This window comes from Mastigoproctus giganteus, chromosome 4, assembly GCF_048544385.1.
Source record: "Mastigoproctus giganteus isolate SK-2022 chromosome 4, ASM4854438v1, whole genome shotgun sequence".
NCBI classification, from domain to species: Eukaryota; Metazoa; Arthropoda; class Arachnida; order Uropygi; family Thelyphonidae; genus Mastigoproctus; species Mastigoproctus giganteus.
The window spans coordinates 195,694,036-195,716,245 of record NC_143578.1 but is presented as its reverse complement, the minus strand read 5'-3'; the positions used below and the strand labels follow the sequence as shown (position 1 = coordinate 195,716,245).

The 22,210-nt window shown below is 35.4% G+C and overlaps 1 protein-coding gene across 1 annotated transcript in view; it reads right to left on the bottom strand.

Moving 5' to 3' along the window:
- Positions 1–22,210, bottom strand: part of LOC150087303 (protein ROP-like) — a 176,423-nt gene that overhangs the window by 98,495 nt on the left and 55,718 nt on the right. Inside the window, exon 4 of the mRNA XM_090371968.1 lies at positions 16,388–16,460. Within this exon, the coding sequence (XP_090228094.1) occupies positions 16,388–16,460 (73 nt within the window). The remainder of the gene's footprint in view (positions 1–16,387; positions 16,461–22,210) is intronic.

Genomic DNA, 22,210 nt, shown 5'->3' with positions numbered 1-22,210 from the left:
TCTGATTAGAGGCAGATTGATTCCATTGTCCTCTGATGTGATCTGCCTGCCTCCTGGAGAAAATGACATCTTCTAGGAGTGGATTGACAGATCTATTGCCATATTTACACGCTTTCTGAGATTGACTAGTAACTGGAGGATGTGGAGGTTGCTTTACAATAGATGTGTAAATGGCTTCTGCTATAGGAGTCGGTTGAAATTTGTTTTTCCATAGATTTCGCCAAGTTTCTTGTAGGACTGAAGGATCTACTGGAGTTTTGAATAAGATTTGTTAAATCCAAAATTTTTTGTAGTAAGATATAATTTATTTTGCGAAGTTGGGCGTTTTCTGACCTGATTTTTTTAGTTTCGTCAAGAAGAGATGCCATCATGGATTTTTGAGTGTCCAGGATTTGAAAAATCATTTTTGTGGTCATCTCATTTGGCTTTTCAACTTGAGACTTCGTGGTTAAGAAGGTGAGAGAAGGAGCAATTTGTCTACTCTGATACCACATCATGAGGTATGTCCTCGAATGGCCAACTCTGTTGAGTGCCATTTGACGATGAGGTGAAACACTGACATCCGTCGGAAAGATTTAAAAGATCCGTTGGGGTTGATCCTGAGTTATTTTCATTTTTCGTCTGTTTTTTCTTCGTCTGCCTGTAATTTATGCAACAGGGACCTTTCCATGAGTCGATAGCTGCCTGTGACATCTTTTTCCAGTTTACAGTTGATAAATCTATGTATTTTATACAGTAACCGCATTCTGCATTGCATTTCTTTTTACACATATGGCAAATAATTTGCACTTGCGGAGCCATTGTAATTAACAGTAAAAAAAATAAATTTCTTTTTTATATTATAATGAAAATTTAATATGCAAGTTAAAATGAAAAATTAAATGCAAAATATAAAATATGCAATATTCGAAACAATATTATTGCTATTTGAACTACTTTTACAGTAAACTAATCAGAGAATTAGTTGAAATACTTTAGAATTCTTTAAAATACATTCAAAGGGTTAAGTGCGATTCCTGAGATAAGCTTAGAACAGTGCTTAGAACACCACTGCAGATTAATCAGTAGTCTTTTGAAAGGCACGGTCCTCTTTGTAGGAACAATGACAGGAGACCTTGTGGGTTATAATCAGACAAAAACAGTAAAGTGACTGACCTTGGTTAACCTGCGAGACAGTAATCCTTACGCTGAAAACTTCCCAGCTTCGTGGCTGCCTATAGAAACTATATGAGATACCTTGTTGAAGAGGAACATAAATTTTGTTTACTATTGCTTGTTTACTATTTACGATAGCTTGAAAACTATCTTTCGAGTACTTCTTTCTTCAGAGTTGTGAAGAGCAATGCTCACTGACCCATAGTGTATAAAAATGTTGGAACAGATTCATCTTGAACCATTCATTCTAGCATACATTTGCAGGAGAACAAACACAACACCACAGTAACCATTCGCGCACATGGATTGTGATGTGGTCACAATCCATGTTTTTATAGACTTGAATAATTTACATAATGTTCTGCTCTGTAAGGTGGTAGATTGATTTCTATTGGATATTCGGAATATGAATGCTTGTTATATCAAATATTCGCCTTCGGGGACCCTGTTCACAATAAAATCTTTTCTGTTGATCAATATATTAACGTTTAAAAAATGATTGATTTATTGAAAGAAATGAAAACATAGCCTGTAAAATCAAGCAAATTATAATAATAGAGGAATTATTTACAACTTACAAATGTTAAGGAATGTTCATTCTTCATCATCATCGACTAAATGCACACCCGTTGATCGTTCATTATTGGCTTGGCACTCGTTGGCTTGTTGCACAAGGAGTTGTCTTCTTCAGAAATGTTTCAAGAGGCTTTGTTTCCAAGATAATCTTCTCTTTTAATTATAAATTTCACAACTGAATGCATAAACATTTTTTTAACGGCACACACAAATTGCAATTAACACTATTCACGTGGAGTAACAAGTTTACAAAGCTTAAAAAAAAAAATGAAAGGAAGATTCTGAAAATTTATTTATGTTTTTTTATACGAGTGAAGATTTCAGTAAAGGAGAAACACATTTCACCATAATAACGTAAAAAAAACCACACAATTCCAGTTATCGATATTTTCACAAATGCAAGAAGATATAGTTTACTACCCATTTATAATTGCTTGCAGTAACAGAAAAGCCAAATAAACCAGAAAGTGCAAATTGTTTTTATTGTTTTATGGTCGTGATCTCCAGAAACGTGCTTTAGAAAAACATCACAAAGGCATTTAAAATCGATTCTTATAACGGAACATATGATAACGATGAAAGCATAGTGCATTTTAATGATTTGATTTGGTAACTAATACAATTTACAAACGATGCTTATGACCTTTTATATGGCCTTAAGGTCACGCTCGTGACCTCAAAAATGACATTTTAGAGAGATAAATAGCTTAGTTATACAGCGAAAATTTCAACTTCCGAGATCTTGAAACGAATTACCAAAAAGCAATGTGTTATTGGGTTCACATTACAATATTTTAACGATACGATGGTGGCTCTGGAACTGATTAATATCATAAAGCGGGGTACACTGTATTATATAGCTAGGCACGTGGTTTGGAATGTGGTATTTATGAATGTTTAACATTCATTTTTTGTAATTAATGTTCATATTTTCAATTTTGTTGATACTTGATACTTTGGGGAAAAAAAACTCGTAAACCCAGGAACTGCCTATATTTTACTGTACTTTCTAACATCAGTTAAAGATAACGAAATCATAAACATAAATTTTTTTTCTGGCCAGAGAAGCAGTTGGAATATATACATATATAGCTCTCTTATATTTAGGTTATCACTGTTGATATAATGTAGAAATATGGAACACACTTCATTTTCTCCCATGTTAGTAATGCCCTCACATAGTATGTAAATATTAGTGATTCACCATTTTTTTAAATTTTTTTGTAATCCAAAATTGTGGACCTATAGTTGACAAATAAAGTCTCTCTCTCTCTCTCTCTCAGTCTCTCTCTCTCTCTCTCTCTCTCTCTCTCTCTCTCTCTCTCTCTCTCAAATACTCAAATCTTTCTCTAATTTGGAAGGAGCAAATTCTGTATACAATCAAATGTGATTACTGCAACCACCATTCTTGCATAACTTTTACATTTTTGAGATTTGTTAATAGAATTTCTTGATCCTTCTTTAGTGTAACATTAACTCTTACACTGGAGTACACAGAGGCGGATTTAACGGCGGGCACACCGGGCGAGCGCCCTGGGCCCCAACTTCTGAAGGGCTCACGCAAAACCCCCAACAAATCAGTTGAACATATTAGTTAAAAATTGTGATTATTATTATGCTATTATTAATTATCTTATACATATATTATATTCAAATTTTATTGGAAATAAAACGTTAATAGTACATAATATTTTTTATTTATTTAAAAAAATGGTTAACATGTATTTTTATTTTCCCTGTCTCTCTCTCTTTTTTTTAAGGGGCCCAATATTTTCTTCTGTGCCCGGGGCCTCAACCGACCTTAATCCGCTCCTGGGAGTACACATTACACTAATGTTGTACTTTTTATACTGAGTGTTGTTTAGGAGTTATGAAGGTATCAATCTGTAGCCTGATAAATCAGATTAAAAAATCTCATGTAATGTGGCATCAAAGTACCCAATATTCTTGTCATTAACGGATTTTTTAAGGGGAAACAAAAGTATACATCTGTGAATCATGTGGCATACTTTAGATATTAGCATCTACATCATACAGAAGAATGACCAACATTGCGTCAACAGGCAATACTAGATAGTAGATGACTCTATCATCCAGTGTAATATTAGACATTGGATGACCCTCATTACCTGGTGCAACACTAGACGACCCAGTGCAATATCACTACTTTGCTTGAAATGGCAAAACCCATTTTTGGTCTCCAGAGCACAGCTCTAGCAACCCCCCCCCCCAGCACGCTTGTTTTTTTGGTGGGGGGGGGGCGACACTCGTATTCACGAAACACTTTTTTAAAGGAAAAATGAACAAACCATCCCACTAATTTGGGTACAAAGCATTTTATATTTATTTATATTATTTGCATTTTATTTCTCTGAGATTAAATGTATTGAAGTATATATTAATTTATAAAAGTATGTATATTCATAGCTAAATTTTATGTCAAATCTGTTTATTTGAACTTGTTCTCGAACTTGGGGGGGGGGGGGACATGAAATTTATGAAAAATTTTAAGGATACTTAAGGTATAAAAGTTTGGGAACCTCTGATATAGAGGATATGGGAGGCTGCCCATGTCTTTTGATATTATGATGGGCATTATGGTGAGGTCCAATATTCCTTACATTTTGAGGGTACAGCTTTAAAACAGTTGTTGTAAGCTACTCGATACGATCTACTGGTAACTCTCCAGGTGTATCCAATTCAGTTAGTGCATAGCTTCATATCTTCTGCCTCTAGTGACTGAGGAAGAGGGGGGGGTCCCTAGTAGTGCATGTAGAAGGCACTGTACACTATATACAAAAATTTCATTAATTCATATATGTTCAATCACAATGATATCCACTTCGACCTAAAATTTGCCAAGCCCTGCTTATTTCTAACAATCTCAATTATCTGTTACCTCAGCTCAACCACAACTTCCACTCGTCTCAGCTACCATAACAATTTGCTGTGTTTCTTTTCCCTTTAAAGGCAGCATCTGTGCATATGCACACCCTGGTACATTCTCCAATGAAGTCCCCCCACCTCTTATAGCCATTATCAGCCTCATGCTCTTTGGCATCATAAAAAAGCAAAATGGAATGATTTGCACAATTTCTATTCCACTTTTCCCTTGGTTGGATTACTGTTTAAACTTCCAGTGCTAACATTTGCTCAAATCATCAGTGAAATTATTCTCATAGGGATGAAACCCTTCATTCTGAATTTCACCTAAAATTTTATCCTTTATCCAAAGCACAAAATTTTACTAAGCTTTTCCAATAAAAGTGCTAAGACATTCAACATAAGAATGCAGCATATCACAATTGGCATCTATCCAAATCTCTCGCTTTTCGGCCTACACTAAAGCTTGCAACAATTGTAAAACAGATATTAATCAATTAAAACTCAATTTTCAATATGCTAAGAGTATAAAACTTGCTACTTCTTGTTCAAATGGTAACCAAGCATTCTTAGCTCTTGCCAAAGCTATTGGCCACAACTTCTGTTCATCAATATCCCATCTATGTCAAAACCTGATGAATCTACTCCATTCTCAGCTAAACACTTACTTGCATTCTATTTTTCTTCCAATTCATGTATCAAAGGTTTTGGTAAATCACCTCCTACCATACCACTCTCAAGGCAATGAATTCTGTGGTCTTCCCACAGAATCTTAATGCCAAGAAAGCTCCAGGTCCTGATGGCATTTCTCCACTTGTTCTCAAAATCTGTGCTCCTGAGCTTGCACCTATCTTGTGCCACCTTTTTAATTCTTTTTTATTTCACCACAGTTTTTTTTTTTTTGTTTGTTTGTTTTCACTCCAAGACAACCACACACAGTCCAAGGAGTTCACAAGATCAACAGAGAAACACCACCATACAAGGTCTTGAACAACAGTTACTCAAATCATGTGTTCCCTTGAACCTGACCACTTGGTAACAGCAACTGTTATTTTTCCATGAAAATTTGTTCACATCCAACAAGTCTCTAAAAAATGGTAACAAATCACTCTCACTTCCAATTTATCATCCCACTGAATTTATCTCTTCTCCTTCCAAAATATGCAGAAAATCATCAACCACAACTCTTCCAAAATATGCAGAAAATCATCAACCACAACTCTTACACTATCTCGAAACCTTTCACCAGAACAATTATTGAAAACAATTCTCTAGTGATATATAAGCTTATGTTATTCATCTTTGGGCAAATTCAATTGAAAAGGAAACTGAAGCAGTTGCTCATGGCATTTCCAAAGCTTTTGATCACTTTTGGCATAAAGATGATCTAAACAAGCTCCCATCTTATCTCCCATCTGCAAAGGCAGATTACAAGAAATCTTTGCTAAAGGATGTTAAGAAAAACAGCAAGGACTTCTTTACTTATATAAACTCTAGAAGGAAGGGGATGAATCAGATTGGTCCACTTGATATCGATGTTTCGACCGTTGATGATCCTGCTCGGATAGCTGATAATCTGAATGAGTATTCTGCATCTACATTCATACATGAGGAGTTATTAAGGGAGGAGAATGTCGGACGTTTATAAAATTATAACAGGGTGCATAATGATTTTGTAATAACTGAGAGCAAAGTGGAGGAGAAATTGTTGAAGTTAAACATAAGAAAGACATCTAGGTTGGATGGAATCTAGCCAGTTATATTAAATGAGGTGGCAAAGGAAGTAAGCAAACAATTAGTCATAATTATGAGAGCATCTTTGGACTCAGGGGGAAGTCCAAACGGACTGGAGATGTGCATATATATCCCCAATTCACAAAGGGGGATCTAAGGGTGACACACATAATTACAGGCCAGTTAGTTTAACTTCTGCTCAAGGGAAAATAATGGAGTCACTGGTTAAAGGTGAAATTGCAGGATCATCGAGACAAGACTGCAATAATAATTCAGACAGCATGGGTTTGTTAAGGGAAAGTCTTGTCTGACAAATTTGATTGGGTACTATGATGTGGTTACAAAGGAACTGGATGCAAAAATTAATTTTGATATCATATACTTGGATTTCAGGAAAGCTTTTGACACTGTTGCACATGGAAGACTACTGCACAAATTGGAGCAGTATGGTATTAAGGGTAAGTTGCTACAATGAATAAAAGGGTGGTTGAGTTGGAGAAGACAGAGAGAGGTAATCAATGGAAGCTACTCTTCGTGGAATAATGTTATTTGTGGAGTCCCCCAGGGTTTGGTGTTGATACAAAACAACCACTGTTGTTTTGTATATTCATCAATGATATTGATGAAGGCATATCAGACTTAATGTCAAAGTTTTCAGATGGTACAAAGGTTGGCAGAGTTGTTAATGACAGTAATGGCAGTGTGCTAACAGGAGGACCTAAAAATTTGGGCAGATGGGATGAGAAGTGGGAACTGAAGTTTAACATTGACAAATGCAAAGTACTGCATATGGATAGAAGTAACCCCACAGAAACGTACCAACTGTGTGGTACTACACTTAGGGTTGTATAAACTGAAAAAGATCTGGGAATAATTGTGCAGTCAGATATGAAGTTTTCTGAGCAATGCAGACAGGCTTCCAGAGCAGGTCATGGGGTATTGTCAATGATATACAGGAATTTTGCTAGTAGGGAAAAGGAAGTGATTATCCCTTTGTATAAGGCAATGGTCAGGCCATGCCTTGAGTATTGCGTACAGGTCTGGAGGCCTCATTTTAGGAAGGATATAAAGTTACTGGAGTATGTACAGAGAACAGCAACAAGATTGATGAGGGGAACAAAAGGGTCCTCTTACCAAGAATGGCTTAAGTTCTGTAAATTGGAGTGGCTGGAGACTAGGTTCCTACGGGGTGATCTGATATAAGGCCTTAAATGGGTTGAGTACATTGAATTCTAATGGGATTCTTCAGCTTGCTCAGATTACAAACCTGTGGGGGCATAAATTCAAACTGAGAAAAGACAGTTGTACAATAGGTGTGTGGAAATATTCCTTTAGCCAGCAGTTGGTGGAATAAACTTCCATCTGTCATTGTGGAAGCTGATAGATTAAATAAATTGAAGGAAGAACTGGACAAATTTTTAGAGGGAATGGATGTGTGAAATTTTTTTTTTTTTTTAAATGTCTACCACAAATTCCTTAAATATTTGTCTCTGGGTTACTCAGGGACAAACACAGAGTCTCTCCACTCTACGTCTCATAGATATTCAGTAGAAGCTGCATGCCTTTTCTACAGATACCTTCATGGACTCTTTTTTTTTTTTTTTTTTCCTGAACAGTCATCTGTAATTACACTACTTTCTTCCAAACCAGTCAAACATGTGCCTCAAACCGGTCAGCATTCATCACTGCACAACTTCAATTCCACAAGTAATTTGTAAAGTCTGAGTACTCAGGTTTCTGTGGTTCTTTGTAATGAAATAAATGTTTTAAATATGCTTCACTTTTTTCTTCCACCTCGATTAACTATGGAATACCAGAAATTAAACATTTGTGTTCGATTTTCTTAAATAATATAGACAAAGAAATAAATGCTACAACATTGAAATTTTTTTTTTTTTTTTTTTTATGAAAATCCCAAACACAAGAGGTATTAGAACCTATAGTACTTACTACTGTGCTTGGGTTGGAGGTTGAGAAGACGAAAGAAGATATTTGTTGACATTAGACTTGAACTTCTGTAGACTGTAATTTTCAGGAAATACATATGAAGGAAGGCTGTTCCAGAAAACGGCAGTTGAATGAATAAACGAGGAAGATGAAAAGTTGGTTCTGTGAGTTTGAAGTTGGCCAGTAAATGGATGTTGGCTGGTGGCGGCACGTGTTCCGACTGTTTTGAAAGAGAGAGTGGGAATTATAGAAGCCAATTCAGAATGACAGTGCCCAAGTATCTGTAAGCATGCAGCCGAAACAGTACGTCTATGAGACAGTGAGTTGAGAGAGACTGTTAGAGAGGAATCATTAATTAATCTAACTGCCCTCTTCTGAATGGAATCTAGAAGCCAGAGAGAGAGAGAGAGATTTTGGGGACACCGCCCAGATGTGGGAATAATATTTTGTGGTAGGGCAGATTTGCAATTTGTACAGAGTGAACAGCTGTTTAGGAAAAAAATAACGCCGAGAGCAAAAGAGAAAACCAAGGTTTTTTTGATACAGAGGAGGCAATATTTGTAATGTGCTTGTGCCAAGAGAGATTAGAAGTCAGGGTAATCCCTAAAAGAGATATATCGTTTTGCCTAGAAATCAGAGTGTCACCAAAGATAACCATAGGAGCAGAAGAATCCTTTTTGCGAGATATAAGACAAAACTGAGTTTTAGAAAGATTGAAATCAACTAAGTTGTCTTTGCCCCACTGGAGAATTACCTTGAGATTGGCATTTAAGGAATTGGTAGTGGATTTTCGAGAAGTTGAAGCTGATTGAGCAGGGCAAGGTTTCTCAAAATGGAAAGTGGAATGCAATGTGCTATCATTGGCAAAACTAGGGATAGGATTTCCAGTCAATGGAAGGTCATTAATATACAAGAGGAAAAAAGTGGGGAAAAGAACTGAACCTTGTCGGACACAAGCATTAGTGGAGAAGTTAGAAGACAGAGCCATCTACCATCACACTCAGTAAGCGATCAGAGAGAAAACTGGATAACCAATTACAAAAAACAGTTGGCAAACCATAATACGGAAGCTTGTTTAGAAGACCTGTATGCCAAATACGATCGAAAGCCTTTGAGATGTAAAGAGCAACTGCTTGTGTTTCACTGAATTAGTCCATTGAATTAGTCCATAAATGGGTAACATAAGCCAGAATATCACCGGAGATCTACACTGATGGATTCCATACTGGCAATCGTTGATCAGACGGAAGGTTTCTAGGTAGTTTAAGAGTTGGCGGTTAATTGATTTCTCCATTACTTTAGAAAGAGTAGAAGTAACTACAATGGGACGATAATTGGATGGGAGGGATGTGTCACCCTTTTTAGGAACTGGCTGGCTGGATATGAGCGAATTTCCAAGCAAAAGGAAAAACACCTTTGGAATAAGAAAGTGAAAAAACGCAGCAAAGAACAGGAGTAAGTTCAGGAGCACAGGTTTTGAGAACAAGTGGAAAAATACCGTCAGGACCTGGAGCTTTCTTAGCATCAAGATTCATCAAAATCCTTCTGACATCCTTTTGATGGAAGACCACAGGAGGCATTGAATGGAGCGTGTTGGGAATGGTGGGAGGTGTTTTAACCAAGATAATAATACATGAGTTGGAAGAAAAATGGGATGCTAGCATGTCAGCTTTATCCTTGGCTGAAGTGACAACAGAACCATCTGGTTTTGACAGAGGTGGGAGCAGAGATGGGTAAAAGTTGGAGCCAATAGCTTTGGCAAGAGACCAGAATGCTCAGCTACCATTTGGGCAAGAAGCAAGTTTTCTTCTCTCGGCCTATTCAAAAACTGCTAATAACTGCTTTACAATTGTTGCGAGCTTTGATGTAGGCAGAAAATGAAACTAAAGAATTGGAAACAAGCCAATTATGATATGTAGCATTCTTCTCTTGAAAAATTTACTGGAAAACCAAGTTTAGATAAAGGATGAGGTTTTAAAATGGAGTGTGGAATCAAGGATTCCATTCCTACAAGAATAATTTCACTGATACGATCTGAGAAACGTTGACATCAGAAGTTTTGAAACAGTAATCCAACCAAGGAAAAGAAGAAATAAAATCTCGCAGGTCATCCCATTTTGCATTCTTGTAATGCCAAACAATACGAGGTTGAGAATAGCCATGAGATAAAGGCTCCATTGGAGAAGAGACAATCACCAAGTTGTGATCTGAGGTGCCTAAAAGACGACTCATTTGGGAATTCTAAATGGGAAGCATTCAAGGAAGTAACCTTGGAACCTACTCGGCTTTTCATACCAACTAAGACATACTGTTCAAGGCCTAAATAGATGTCATATGAGCTAATGAGACTCAATGCAAAGAAGAAAAATGCATGGGATGCATATTAATTATCAGGAGACACAGATGGCTATGGTACACATTGGATAGTCTAAAACCAAGTCACAAAGGAGGTTTGGCAAGCGAAGACTGATTATGAGAAATCTTTGGCAAAGGATGCAAAAAAAAAAAAAAAACACAATAAAGACTTCTTTACTTATGAAAACTCTAGAAGGAAGGAAATGAATCAGATTAGCCCACTTGATATCAATGGTTCAATTTTTGATGATTCTGCTCAGGTAGCTAATAAACTAAATGAGTATTTTGCATCTACATTCACACATGAGGAATTCTGTAGAGGAGTGGAGGCCAGAAGCTTATCAAACTTTAACAGGGAGCTAAATGATTTTGTAATACGAGGGTGGTTCAATAAAGAATCGCCCTGACCTAGCTGCAGAGGTGCTAGCCTGTTGATTCTTGGCACAGGTTTTAGTCCTCCACTACATAGCCACCACACAGATTTATAAATTTTTTCCATCGATGGATGAGAGAGACTACAGATATTGTTTCTGTAGAAGTAGTGAGGTTGGTTTTTGAACCATGACTGTTCAGAAATGAGTGTCTCGTCATCAGGGAAGTGGGTCCCCTGAAGAAATGATTTGAGGGAAGCAAACAAATAGTCCGATGGTGCACGATCGGATGAGTAGGCTGGATGGGACAGCATTTCATATCCACAAGTGGCCGCTTGTGTTGTTGCAATTTCAGAAGTGTGAACTGGGGCATTGTCTTGAAACATTTTCACACCTTTGGACGTTTTGTCACAATGTTTTGATTTTCTCCCATAATTTTGTGAGTAAGTTGGCATAATAGGCTCTTGTAATTGTTCTACCTTTCGGCAGGTAATCAGTCATTATTACGCCCTTCTCATCCCAAAACAATGTCAGCAAGACCTTTCCTGCTGACGCTTGGACCCTTGCCTTTTTGGGGGTGGGGTCCCATGATGTCACCATTCCATGGACTGCTTTTTACTTTCAGGGTCGAAATGGTGTATCCAACTTTCATCCTGAGTGATTATACAAGAGAAAAAGTCTTCCTCATTTTTTTGGCATAGGGCTAATGATCAGCCTTCTGGAAACCAGTCAGTAATCGGGGAATTCATCTTGCACTCAATTTGCATAAATGGAGTTGGTCATGAAGGACTGTTTCAACAGAGCCCACACTAATCTTCACCTCCTGGGACAATTCAAGCACAGATATCCGTCGATCTTCCATGATTAACAACTCCACTTTTCGGATCGTACTGTCATCAATGGCTGAATGGGGACTACCTGGAATGGGTTCATATTCTAGCAATGTCTGACCACACCTAAACTTTCTATGCCAGCACTTCACAATGCCATAGGGTGGGGCTTCATCCTTATATACAGCAGTCATCTCCTCGTGGATTTCTTTAAGAGATTTCCCCTTTAAGAACAGATACCGGATTACAGCTTTGGCTTAAACTTTGTCCCATGATGCTACTTCATCACATGTTCAGCTCTGTAAGAGAAAAACAAATTAAGACACAGGACTGAAATTTTACACCTTTAGTACAGAGATATGTATGAGGTTACACACAAAATATCATGACTCTGTGATATGTGGAAGTAGGTGAGGGCGATTCTTTATTGAACCACCCTCGTAAATGACAGAAAAGCGGAGGAGAATAGTTGAAATTAAATATAAGAGAGGCACCTGGGTTGGATGGGATCTATCCAGTTATATTAAAGGAGGCAGCAAAGGAAATAAACAGGCCCTTACCATGATTATGAAGGCATCCTTGGACTCAGGGGAGGTTCTCACTGACTAGAGATGTGTAAATGTATCTCCAATTCACAAAGGAGGATCGAAAGATCCTCTTTTGTGAATTGGGACACAAGTAATTACAGACCTGTTAGCTTAACTTCTGTTCTGGGGAAATAATGAAGTCACTGGTTATAGAAGCACTGCAGGATCATCCAGATACATTCCAGGACTTATGTAAATCGAGTTTTACATAATTCAGAAATGACTAATAAAATATTGCTACTATATTCCTCATATACCAAAATTACAAAAATCACATAACATCCTTGGAAAGATGAAGAAAAATAGTTACTGTATTTTTTCGATTCTAAGACGCACTTTTTTCTCCCTATGTCTCTAAAAATAGGGTGCATTTTAGAATCAATGGCATCTTACAATCGAATTTTTTTTCGAATTTTCCCACGTTTTGCACAACACACCACACGTTTTGTTTTTATGCAGAAACCTGAGTGAGAAAACCATACCGCCTCCAAATTTGACCATTATCGCATTCTCCAATTCCACTGGAGAATAAAGTGGCGCTGGTGATTTCACACGCTTTCGAAATGTGAAGCCACCGTTATTTCATTATAGTGGAGCTCACTCAGCGAAAACTAGGAATTGTTTGTATCTTCGAAAGTAGGTAAGAAGTGGAGTTACTGTATTTCGTTCATTTTCATCCCTTAAAGCACATTAAAATGTTGTCAAAAAGATTGCACTGCGAAGGCGCATTTAAACGAAAAGTTATTGTGTATGCAAAAGAACATGGAAATAGAGCTGCAGGTCAACATTTTGACATTAGTGAAGTAAATGTTCGTAGTTGGAGAAATGATTGCAATTCCATATTTTCATGCAAAGCAGCAACCAAGTGCTTTACAGGGCCTAAGAAAGGAAGATTTCCACAAGTTGATGAAGCTGTGGTACATTTTGTAACAGAGACATGCGCAAAAGGATTACCCATCACGTGACAAGCCATACAATTGAAAGCCAGAGAAATTGCAAAGTCCCTCGGAAGGGAGAAAATAATTTTTAAAGGCAGTCGTGGCTGGTGCAACAGACTAGCGGATTATTGTTAAGGCGCTGAACATCTATCTGTCAAAAAATTCCTGCAGGCTTTCAACAGAAGCTGATTAACTTTCAAAAACAGGTGATGAAATTAAGTGGAAAAAAACTGAGTTTAGTCAAATTGGAAATGCTGATGAAACCCCTGTCTTCTTCGATATACCTCGAACATACACTGTCAATGTTAAAGGTGTTAAAGAAATCAAAATTATAAGCACAGGCTACGAAAAGCAGCGTATCACTGTGATGCTATGCATCACCGCTAATGGTCGAAAGTTGCCACCACATTTAATTTTAAATCAAGAAACCTTTTCGCCAAAGATGTTATTCTGCATACACAAAAAAATTGGGTGGATGTCAGCAGAGCTTACGGAAGACTGGCTAAATGTTGTGTGGAATAGACATCCTGGAAGTCTTCGTAACCCACCTAGCATGCTAGTACTTGATGCATTTCATGGACATTTGTCCGAACGGGTCAAAAATAAAATCGTGCAAAAATGTGGTGACTTGGTTGTGATTCTTGGTGGCAAGACTAGCCAACTGCAGCCACTCGACGTTTCAGTCAACAAACCATTTAAGGATTACTTGAGAAAGGAATATGAATCCTGGCTGTTACTGACAACCTTCCGCTGACACCTTCTGGAAAAATTAAGAAAGTGCTGGCATCAAATTGGCAAAATGAGTATCAACAGCTTGGAAGCTAATCACAGAAAGAATCGTGCAGCACTCATTTTAAAAACTGTTGCATCACCAACACTCTCGATGGCTCAGAAGACGATATATTATGGGATAACGAAGATAACAACGGCTCAGAAGAATCAGACTCTGAATGTGAAGTAGACTCTGATATTAATTCAGATGCAGATATCGACGACTCAGAAGATTCAGAAGGATGTGATGAATAACATACCTACTGATAAATACTATTGTTGTTAGTAAATTGAATTTTATTATAATAAAAATATTTGTTAGATACATTTTAGCATTTTATTTTATTATTATTTTTTTTAGAATCAAAGCTTTTTTTTCTGTTGCTGGAACTGAAATTAAGGTGCATCTTAGAATCGAAGAAATACAGTATATATTTTTCAATTAATTAGTTATACATTTTTATATATTAGTTATATACAGTACATAGAAAAATAGTTATATATTTTTAATTAGTTCAATTAAAAACTTTATCTGGGGTCCGCAGTGAAGTAGCTGGAGTGACGCATAAGAAAAGAAAACATAAAAGGAAGAAAAAATGCATCTTATTGTACTGTAAAAGCTGATATGTATTTCGTAGCCTTTGTTATTATAGTTGATTTCACTGGTGCCGATTCCTTTACCACTTCTTGTATTCTGTCTTTATCCTTTATTATTGTGTTCACTGTTGACACTGACAAATCTAAATTCTGCACGATACTTGTTAATATTTGACTATTTTCATACATCCTCATTATTTTAATTTTCTGATCAAATCGATTGCTTTCCTTTTCTTCTGTAGATTTACTAGTACCACTCTCACTTATTCTCTTGGTTGGCATCGATAACGGTCAAAATGAAATTTTCTGTAAAGAACTTCACAGAGTTAAGGAGGAAACACTATTATCACCTCATGCAAGCTCATATGCTCACATTTATACTAAAGCACATTTCTGGAAGTCACTACCATAAAACAATTTGCAGTTTTCAGTTTACTGGACTTTTCTGTTAGTGCAATCTATTATAAATGAGTAGAATCTTATTGCATTGGAGATAATGCCAACAGCTGGAATTCTGCGGATTTTTAAGTTATGGTGAAATATGTGTCCCCTTCACTGAAATCTTCAGTTATATAAGAAAACATAAATTTTCAGAAACTTCTCTTCATTTCTATTTTTTAAGGTTCGTAAACTTGTTACTCCATATCTCACTTGTGCAATTTGTGCATGCCGTGTTTGTCGTTACTGATTGCTTATTTTTATTTTTACTGTTTTAAATTTTACAATCCTAAAAAAATTACCCGTCCAAAGTTACATAACTCGGGCTTACATATGTTGAGTACTTACTATATAGTAATTTTTCTAGCAAGGATAAGGAGGTGATTATCCCCAAGGGAATGGTCAGGCCACACGTTGAGTACTGCATACAGGTCTGTAGGACTCATTTTAGGAAAAATGTTGAGCTACTAGAACGGGTACAGAGAAGGGCAATGAGATTAGTGAGTGGAACAAAGGGTTGCTGTTACCAAGATAGGCTTAAGTTCTGCAAATTGCAGCACTAGGCACCTGAGAGGTGGTCTGATTGAGGTGTTTAAGGCATTAAATGTTTTGAGTTCAATGCTGATAGGATTCTTCCTCTTGCTCAGATTCTGCACTTGAGGGGTCATAAATTCAAATTGAGGAAAGACAGTTATAGAATAGATGTGCAGAAATTTGCCTTTAGCCAGTGGGTGGTTGATTTCTGGATCAATCTTCTCACTGTTGTTGTGGAAGTCAACAGCTTAAATAAATTCAAAGCCCGAACTAGACAAACTTTTGGAGTGAATGAATGGGTGAAATGGGAAGGGTTTTGGTTTTTTTTTTTTTTTTGGCTGATGCTATATAAGCTTGCTTTCTTGCATCATATGCCTCTACTAATGCTAATTACTGAAGCACAGTGCATGGAGTTATTGTGATCACAGAAAATGTTGTCACTCGTGTAATGTTGAATGAGTGGGAGAAGATGAAGTCCTGATCAGACATATACTAATAAATAGAAAAATGGATTAAAAATAATATATATTAAATTTACTAAATTATAAAAAAAGCAATTCATCATACTACATTAAATAATTATATATATATCCAATTTCATAATTTTTTAAAAGAGAAATTTCAAAATTAAATCATTCAAGTAAAAAAAAACAAAAAAAAACTTTACATACTTTCTGTGAAAAAAATGTGTGCACTTCGATACTGATTCCTAGTCTGAAAGTCTGCTATCAACTGCTGAATTGACTGCAAACAGAAAGAAAAAATTACCTAATACAACTGCTTATTAATCAACTAGAAACAAAAACATTTTAAAAACCATTCAAATCTGAATATTGTACTGTCCTAATAAACATTTCATATAAAAATCTATGGTAGTGAACTTTTTTTTATTGATTTGCTATAAGACATTTTATTTTTTTTATTTTTCATCAACATCCAATGCTATTAAGGTGCACTATCAGTATGATAGTGCACCTTAATAGCATTGGATATTGTTCTCATCAAGCCATCTTATTTACTGTTAGAATTGTAGTCTTCTTTCCTACGATGTTTGCTTGCTTGAGGCCACTGATCCGATTGGCCTTTCTCCAGACTATTGCCATTAATTTTTGGATTGGAGAAAGGAGCTAACCTCCTTTATTCAATCTCTTCCACATGCCCAGACCATCTTAAGCTTTCTTCACTGACCTTTGACTGGATATTAGTAACCAAGATGTTTTCTTAGTTCCTCATTTATAATATGGTTTTGCCACTGTTGCCTTCATCTGTTAGTTCCATTTATTATTATTTTTTAACTATCATTTCCCAAACTATTTTTTAATCAGCCCTCTTTTCCTTACCAGTTCAACCAACTAAAATAGATTTAAAAACTGTCAGAAATAGATAGCTTCATCTTATATTCCAGATTAATTTGTTTAACTCGTTTCCTATGCTTCCTACTTTATTTATTGTATTGTTTATTTCTATGTCTAATCTTTCATCTTCATTAAAAATTTTTCCTAGTTATACAAAATTCCGCACTTCTAATTTTTGGATAGTTCTTCTACACTCAAAATTTTCATCACTTCTCTACCAACTTTTATAACTTTTGTTTTTTTGTGTAACTAATTTTCATGCCAAATTGTCTACAACCTTTATTTAATTTTATAAAGAAATCCTAGAAAATCTTGGGAGCTACTATACTTAACTTATCTGCCAACCCGCACTGGACCAGCGTGGCAGATTATGGTCTATTTCCCTCAGCACGAATTGTTGAGGAGGCTTCCATCCTGCAGTGGGTTGATAATGGCTGCACTTTACTTTTTTTTTATTTTTTATACTTAACTTTACTATTATAATCTTCATCGTCGTATTTACAACAGCATCTTACGAGGCATTTTTATAGGAAAGGGGAATTGAAGTTGTGTCACTATACTAGATAATAGTCTGTATAAATTCTGCATCCACTGAGGCAAATTAGAAGAAGCAATAACAATTTAGGCAACAGTTTTATGAGATTGTAATATATATTAAAAAATATTACAAGTTTTATATTCAATGAATTGTTTGAAAATGTAATAAGTTTCTGTGCACGTGAGCACGGCCACTACAGGTTTATGAGTAGGGGTTCATTCAAATCATTTGGTAAAGACATTTAAGTTTTTGCATTTACCATTTTTGCATTACAAAAATGGTAATTAATTATTAATGTGTATTCCAAACTTAAAGTTGAAAGTATGAGAGTCAATAAATACAACTGTAAGCAATGTGAGGGAATTAACCAGAATTTCTATTTGTACTCTCCAAAAAATCAGAGCTAAAATTACGGGCACCTCCTTAAAGAGCATTTTTCATAAATGTGCTCTTGGCATTTAATAAAGCTTCTGTTCATGTTTGACATAAAGGTCTTTTAAACAGCTTCCATCTTTGTAACTGGGTAGCCAGGTTTTTTTTTTGACTGCTCACCAGGTGTGACAGAAAATTGTTTCTTGTCTTCTAACTTCTCAGCTGATGCGAAGTTTCACTAATTTACATTCTTTCACTCACTCTTTTCCACCTATATATTAATTGTTTTCTCCTGTTATATTTATTGACTCTTCAGTACTAGAAATCCTGTTCATAGTTATGTAGATTACAGTACTTGACATTCTACCAATCAGTTCATCAAACACTGTTTTACCTAAATAAATACAAATCTTTATGTTTGCTGCACCAGTACCTTAAACCCAATCCCCAGGTAATAGGAGAGGTGAATAGAGGTTATGTCACTACACTAAATAATACAGTCTGTATAAATTCTGCATCCAATGAGGCAAATTAGAAGCAGCAATAGCAAGTTAGGCAATAGTCTGATGAGATTATAATTAATATAAAAAAAAATATTAAAAGTTTTATATTCAATGGATTATCAGGCATGTTTGAATGTGTAATAAGTTTTGTGCACATAAGCATGGTAAACTACAGGTTGATGAGTGGGATAAGAAAATTTAGCTAACCTCAATCCTTTTAAAACCCAATCCTATCTTTTTATTTCTCACAAGAGTCTACTGCTATTCCCACATTTATCTTTAATGAATCTGATCCCCAGGTAAATAGGAGAGGTGAATCAAGGTTGTGTCACTATACTAAATAATACAATCTGTATAAATTCAGAATCCAATGAGGCAAATTATAAGCAGCAATAGCAATTTAGGCAATAGTTTGATGAGATTATAATTAATATTAAAAAAATATATTAAAAGTTTTATATTCAATGGATTATCAGGCATGTTTGAATGTGTAATAAACTTTGTGCACATGGGCATGGCAAACTACAGGTTCATGAGTGGGATAAGAAAATTTAGCTAACCTCGATCCTTTTAAAACCTAGTGCTGTCTTCTTATTTCTCACAAGAGTCTACTGCTATTCCCACACTCATATTTAATAACACTCAGATTTCCAGAAAAGATCAGTTATGTTTACTGAGAATAATCCTGACTTCTAAACTTCCTTAGCATTAACTAAGAAAGGTTAGAAGTTAGGCCCATAATTGAGCAATATAGCAATTATGCCCAACAATACAACAGTTTCCAAATCTGGGGTGGTGCCTTAAAAATATTTTAAAATTACTTGAATTTATAAAGAGGACAATCAGGTTAATAAAGTCCTCTCTCACAAAAAACTCACTCCACTCCTTATCAAACAGATATTCATTTCTGCTTTGTGCCTTTTCTACAAATATTCACATGTACCTTGTTCTGAATTATTTGTAATTTCACCTTTCTTTCTTTCAAATACTTGCAATCAACATCCATATTCAATGGATTATTAAAAAAATGAGTTTGAAGATCAAAGTTGATCTTCAAACTCATTGAATTAACTTTTCCTCATCTATCTCTTCTACTCTGGTTCTTTGGAACAGCCTTCTTATATATTTCGTGGAAATCATAATGCACAGAAATTCAAGCCAATTGTCAAAAAAATGTTTTATCTTCCCAACCAACACGTACCTACAGGTTAAAATACCTTTCGTGCTTTGTATAACATAAAAAGAAAATAAAAAATAAATTTATTCAAATTAAGCAAATTTATAAAAACATGAAAAATACAAGATGTAGTTCATCTAGTGACATCTAGAAAAGAAGTCGTCATCAAGACTTAAAAAAATCTGTACTATGTATCTAATGCACCACCAAAGTCCATTTTTAAAACAGAAATGGATTAGGCATTTTATCTGACATGGATGATCTATATTCTATTCTCTTTGGAAGGCAGAACACACATTATACATTACCATGATGGATAATAAGGTTGATTTAAGATCTTCTCTCACACTTCAAAATTCCATCTGCTCTAGGAATGCTGATTATCCTAGCTTGCTTGCATCAAATGTATCTTATACTAGAAATTGTTGAAACATAGCCAACAAGAAGAGTAGTGAATTTATCCGGTTTTTGTTCACATAAAATTCCCATTTTTATGACATTAAGTTTCTATTAAATTCTTTGCTGCTGAAAATTCAGAAAAAAATTCATAAACAAAGGAAACTTCTCAGAATTGTAAAAAAAGAGACATTTTACAGAAATTTTATGAAAAATTCATAAAACGCTGGCAGCTGGTGCTGTGCTTTGAAAACTAACTATTCATAACTGACAGTTTTTGTTTAACACAAACAATGCAGCAAGCATTTCAAATCAGAAGTTAAATGAGATCAATGTAATTCTATTAAACTGCTTCTGAATGAATACAATGCTGCAAGTTTTTGACCCCAGGGGCTCACATCTGGTGAGTACGGGCTTGGCACACCCAGGGTCCTGAGATGGATATCATCAATCTTCTCTTTCTTAGCGATTCCCTTCTACTTTTGACTCACTCTCTCTCTCTCTCTCTCTCTCTCTCTCTCTCTCTCTCTCTCTCTCTCTCTCTCTCTCTCTCAGGGTAACTAGGGAATTTTTTTTTTTGGCTGGTGCAGCATAAACCTCAGGCTTCCTTGCACTATATAGCTATAGTGCAAGGAATCTATTAAAGTTACTAGATGAATCATCTGAGCAAAAGTTGTCAGTTAAATTTAACCAATATATAAACATAAACTTAAACAATATACTAACACAAGGATTTCACAAGAACTCCTCCTTTTGGTTTCTTTGCTTTTCAATAGTTAATTAATATATAAACTTAAATAATACACTAACACATGACAAGAGGATTCCCTTTTGGTTTATATGCTTTTGTCTACTTTTTAAGGCAATATATAATGTTTTAATGTAAGATGACCCAAAGATCTGCATACAGAAGCAACTATTGGCATGGTTCTCTTCAAGATAAACCTGTCCAATTTAGTGAATCATTTCATTATTTGAAATTAATTGGTTTATTTATCAACAATCTCATGCATTTAAGTAGTTAATATTCTCAGTAAATAAATACTGTAAATTAACTCTCCCAACCAACCACCATTACAACTGACATAATTCCTAAGGTCATATGATTCCTTGAACTCTGCAACATTATTCTAATCATTCTATAATTATAACACAGTATGCCCATTAAAACATTTTTTTTTTAAAAGCTGAAGTGTGAAAAAGAAAATCAATTAAAATTGACAATTTTTAACAGATGATGATGCTGCTGCTGCTCTCACGTGGCTGTTGAAAACCATATTACATGCAGGATTAAACTCAAAGAAACACTGCATTTTCCTAGCTGAATCAAAATTTAATGAGAACTTAAAGTAGTTAAACTTTAAAAAATAAAATAAAAACATTCAATACAAAAGATTTGAAGATCATGAAATTATAGTGCTGAAAAATTTGTAAAATACATTACAATGCTTTGGAAAGACATAATAAATTTAGAAAACATAATAAATTTTTAAAACATAATAATTTTAAAAGATACACATGGATAAACCAAATGGTTCCAAACTCATTGATTTCCTCATTAGCAAAAAATAAAAAAAATCATAAAATTTCAACAAGCACTTATGTGTTGCTACTAAGTTGAACAAAAAAAAAAAAAAACAAGTCAGAATCTCTAAAAATAGATATTCTCTATCACAAAGAGACAGTGAGAGAAACCACTGGGTAAGTTCCATCCAAAATGTTTTCCCTATTCATTAAGGATGAAATGAAGAAGCAATTATAGACCTGTAACCTTGACTTCTGTTCCAAGAGTCAGTGATCAAAGTAGTAATGCAGGACCTTGGCAGAAATGCAATTATAAGGCAATTACAGCATCGATTAAAGAAAGCTCTTGTCTGACCAATATGACACAGTAACAAAGGAACTGGATGCAAAAAATAATTTTGACATTACATATTTAGATTTCTGTAAAACCTTTGATACTGTTCCACATGAATGATTGCCTAACAAACTGGAGCAGTGCAGCACTGGGGGCAAGTACTGCTATAGACAAAGAGATGGTTGAGTGGTAGAATGCGGAGAGTGGTTATTAATGGCCACTGCTCTTCTTGAACTAATATTATGAGTGGAGTCCCTAAGGATTCAGTGCTGAGCCCTTTATTAATGATATAAAT